We start from the raw sequence: 4,385 nt of genomic DNA on the forward strand, positions 1-4,385 counted from the left end.
TGCGCTTCTTATATTTGCCATTAGCGACGGGAGAGCGGAACACAGTTCATTTTGAAGGGTTTTTGCTTTTGCCAACTCCAAAGTGTTCTTTTGGGTAAATTGACAGTACGCGCTTCAGAGCATATCATCAGGTTTATTTTTATCCTGGGTTTGGTCACAAAATAATTTGTGTATAATAGTTAGTAATAAGACCAGAAATCTATGTTACTTAAGCTCTATGGAAAAACTGAAATTAAGGGCTTTCAGGTCATTTAAGTATTTCTCAGTCCGCTTGGAAATCTAGATCTAAATTCTAAAAACTGCTGGGCTGTGTGCCATATCTGAAATATTTGATATCAGTATTTAATTTACAATTTTTCGAAATCAATTTTTGATGTAAGAGACAATGTTCGCTTTTATCATTTTCCAATTTTACCCTTATTCATTTGCTTCCGATATTTAAACACTTTGTGCTCACTTATTATGTTTTATCATTTGCATTTTCCTCAACTCCGTTTGTTTCCTATACTTACACATCTATACATACAGTCATTTCTTTTTCATTTAGCATTTACTCCAGTTTGGCTGCTTCGTTGATGTGGCTCGGAATGTGGTCCTGCAAGAATTCTATGACTCATTCATACAATTTACAGCAAATTTTAAAGTTCGAGCTTGAGTTCGAGATGCATTTAGAATGTTGATGGAAGCGATTAATAAGATATGCCTGTAGGTATATATACATATAGATGTATGTATAATAAATACCCAGCAGTGAAATCAATTAGTTATAAACTGTTTCACCTCTAGTATGATCTATGAACACTACTCTTCAATCAACTGATATTTTTTTTTGAATAACTACGGGAGGAGAGGATACAGAAAGCAATGCCATATAGCCAGGCAGCACGGTGTTAATACCATGCCTGTTGGGATATACTATATTACCTATGCATTGTGTACACGTTGAAGAAATAACTGAGTGCAAGTGGATATCAACAACCAATTACAAGATAACAAAGTTGATATGCCTTAAGTATAATAAGACTAGAACTAAGCACTAATTATAAAGGTCCAGGAATAGAATTTTCAGCGCTAACTGAGCTCGAAGTAGCAGTACTCCTACCTACCTGGTTACGGAGTCCAGAACAAAGGTTTCGGTTAATTTTTTCTTTCAATGAAACCCGTCTTTTGTTCTTACTTTGGGAATTCTAACATTCTGACAGGTGATGAATGATGGATTTATGCGTACGAGTTTGAAAGTTAATAGCAGTCGAATGTATGGGTGCTTCAAAAAGAGCCGAATCTAACAAAATCAAATAGTTGGTTATATTTTTGGAAAAACTGGACATCTGGAAACCTACCACTAGAAAAACGCATTAGGGAAAATTCTGAGTGATACAGAATCATTTGTTGGCCAGTTGTTTCTCAAGAAATCAGGCAAACCAACTGCCGAAGACGGATCTATCTTTCTATGATTTCTTTTTCTTCACGCCGTAAAAGACAAACTAATAAGTAACCTTTTTTCGAGTTCTGAAGAGACAAGTGACGCGTTGAGAACGCATGCTTTGGAGACACGTCAATTAGAGTGGTAAAAGTGCTGGGACAATTCGTATAATCACACGTAGAATGATTTTATTAGAGAATATTTTTTTTTAAGTTGGTTTCACTGTCAGTGTTTGGTACATACTATTCACAAAGGAGTTTAATTAATCTTTTGTGCGGAATGAAATTTCTGGTGTCAAAACGTTCAGAATGTTGGAAAAGGCCTTAAATAATAATTGTTTGTTGCTTGAAACAAATTATTCAAAGAGGGTCGAGAATGCGTTGACGACGAACCACGTCCAGGACTGCCATCAAGATCAACTGATGATCAACACGTCAATAAAATAAAGAAATTGGCGCTTCCCGACTACCAGGGTGTCATGAAACGTACTATTACTGGCGATTAGTCTTAGGTCTGTGCTTATGACCCGGAAATAAATTATCAATTGGCCGAATATCGTGGCAAGGATCAACTCAATCGGGCAATATCGTGGCTAGCTAAAACCCAGGTTATGTTGACAGTTTTCTTCGATTATCGAGGTGTGGTGGTATGCAGCAAACTAAATCGCCTGCTTCGAATTTTGCTTCTACTGAAGACACTAAACGTAAGTGCTATGCACATTGAAGACTACTCCGGAAATTGACTATAACAACTGTTTAGAGGTTTGGAAAAAACCTTAAAACAAGTGTTTTGGCGGGAAGACATAAAATATAAAAACAAAGTTGTACTATTTCTTGCTCATTGTATAATAGGTTTCTACAGATTGAAGTACAAGGAAAAGGTTACTACAAAAGTATGACAGCTTTCATTTTTTGTATAGACAGTTTGAGTATTTGGTTGATACAAGTAGAAGGTCAGAGATTTAGGAATCTTTTCAGCAAGCTTTTGCCAAATTCTCTTTTTTGGTTCTCCTCCTCAGTGTTCTAGTTCTTTGTTGTGGTCGAAAGCAAACCGACTTTTCTCAAAACTGACATAAATCCTAGTTGTGATTGCTACAATTCACTAAGATCATGATGAATGAACAAATATTTTCATTCTAGTTATATTTCCCAATAAAAGCTATTGTCAATGTAAAACCACTGTGTTGTAAAACCACACCTCTGATTGACTAACTAAATAAGAATTATAAATATTTATCTAGTTTTTACACTTTGTGGACTCGGTCAGACTAATCAACTTTCTTTTAATGGCCCGATAAGATAACTCAGGGTGGGAGACAAACTATTTAAATTGTGACATTACAAACTAATTTCCAGTTGCTTTGCGATTGGCAGCGGATTTGTATTACGGAAGTTTAAAATTTAAGCAAAAAATATAAATAATAGAGAAATATTGAATAGTCTAAGTCGGGTTCAAAAATATTTCAATATGTTCAAATTAAAATCGGAAAGTGTAAGTGGTCTTCGAGATCATTCGTCCAGCCTTGCACTCATATATTCCTCATTTTATATATTTCCATTTAGTATGTGCTCACCGTTGTTCTCCTTCTCCTGTTCTCCAAATCATCGAATATTGCCTTCGCTGTCTGTAATGCTTGCTCTATTTCTAATTTTGCCTGCACATCGCAAACGCAGTTCCAAGTATGCGTCGAAGGCTTACCAACAGGAACGCCGTTGAGTTGCCCGAGCGGATACATTTGCTCAACAACTGCTGCAAACATTTGTGTACCGAGTGATAACACGAGTGTAGATGGCGATTGCACTGAATGCTATATTTGTGATGCTTCCCAAACCTTTGCCTGCACTGGTGTTCGCACTTTCGCCCTATGTCTAGGCACCAAAGCCGTTAGTAATATAGGTGGCAACTGTGCGCCCTATCTTGTGTGTAGTATCGACTATCCGCACATATGTGGCGATGAAACCATGGTATGTATATATATATATGTATGTATATGTGATGATGATATAATTATTTAACTTGCGATTTATATCCACAGATTGCACCCACGTGTCCGACTGCTGATGAACTAGCTACCACAGTTGACAGTCCTACTACTACGACTACTTCAGGTTCGGTAATTGTAACCAATCCAGTTGCGTTTTGCCAAACTATACAACAAAATGGTCGTTTTCCAGTTGGAAATGAACTTAAAACAAACTGTCAGCAGTGAGTTGATTTTAAAAATCCAAGTTTTGCATACTTATTGCGTGTCTTCTCTCTTAGATATGTCTACTGCTTCATAAATGGCAACGTTTGGAGTGGCGCAATCTACTACTGTCCAAGTGATACTTATTTTGATACTTCCTCACGGTATTGTTCACCAGTTGTACCGGCCCGTTGCGTTAGCTCAGCACAGTTGTTGTACCTAGGGACTTCTGAATCAAGCTTCGACGATGTCCAGGGAATGGAGTGAGCGATATTTTTACGATTTGGAGAGATTAAAAAGTTGAGTAGTTATAATAAATATTTGGTATGTTTTTTGTTGATGGTGGAATCTTTGTAGAATATTTTAGTAGTTAAAGGTTTGTAAAGCCCTCGCTATTATGACGAACTGTGGTTACTACCAAATTGATTGCTTCATTTTGCCGCAAACTATATAAGATGTTAAATCTCTTAAAATATTGTCAATTTTATAGTTTTTTATGTTTAATTACCAGTATCATGCATTTAAATAAATTATGTAGAGTGAAGTGAGATAGTAGAATTTTCGAAAAAAATTTTGCAGCCATAAGAATTTTCGATAATTGTTACAACAGCGAAGTCTGCACCTTCCTTGTTCTTAACTTATGATTTTTTGATTTGATGACTTTTTTTTGTACGTTAGGGTAAAATCCTCTCAAATTCAGTCTAGGGACTTAAGAGGTGCGCCTCATTCTGCAAGCTTAAATTAAAAAAAAGCTTTTTCAGAAAAACTTACCAAAGT

At 36.1% G+C, this 4,385-nt stretch overlaps 1 protein-coding gene across 1 annotated transcript; it reads left to right on the forward strand.

Annotated features, from left to right (window-relative positions):
* Positions 1-2,852: 2,852 nt before the first annotated feature.
* LOC126761210 (uncharacterized) lies at positions 2,853-4,385 on the forward strand. Its single transcript, XM_050477195.1, has 4 exons — positions 2,853-2,914; positions 2,986-3,387; positions 3,459-3,628; positions 3,686-4,385. The coding sequence occupies exons 1-4, from the start codon at positions 2,891-2,893 to the stop codon at positions 3,873-3,875; spliced, it is 786 nt and encodes a 261-aa protein (XP_050333152.1). The 5' UTR covers positions 2,853-2,890; the 3' UTR covers positions 3,876-4,385.

Source organism: Bactrocera neohumeralis, chromosome 6, assembly GCF_024586455.1.
Source record: "Bactrocera neohumeralis isolate Rockhampton chromosome 6, APGP_CSIRO_Bneo_wtdbg2-racon-allhic-juicebox.fasta_v2, whole genome shotgun sequence".
NCBI classification, from domain to species: domain Eukaryota; kingdom Metazoa; phylum Arthropoda; class Insecta; order Diptera; family Tephritidae; genus Bactrocera; species Bactrocera neohumeralis.

Excerpts from the sequence above, each read along its gene's own strand:
- LOC126761210 (XM_050477195.1), top strand. The coding sequence starts at position 2,891 with ATGTTCAAATTAAAATCGGAAAGT. Across the intron at positions 2,915-2,985 it reads TCAAATTAAAATCGGAAAGT|TATGTGCTCACCGTTGTTCT; the intron begins GTAAGTGGTCTT and ends ATTTCCATTTAG. Across the intron at positions 3,388-3,458 it reads TATGTGGCGATGAAACCATG|ATTGCACCCACGTGTCCGAC; the intron begins GTATGTATATAT and ends TTATATCCACAG.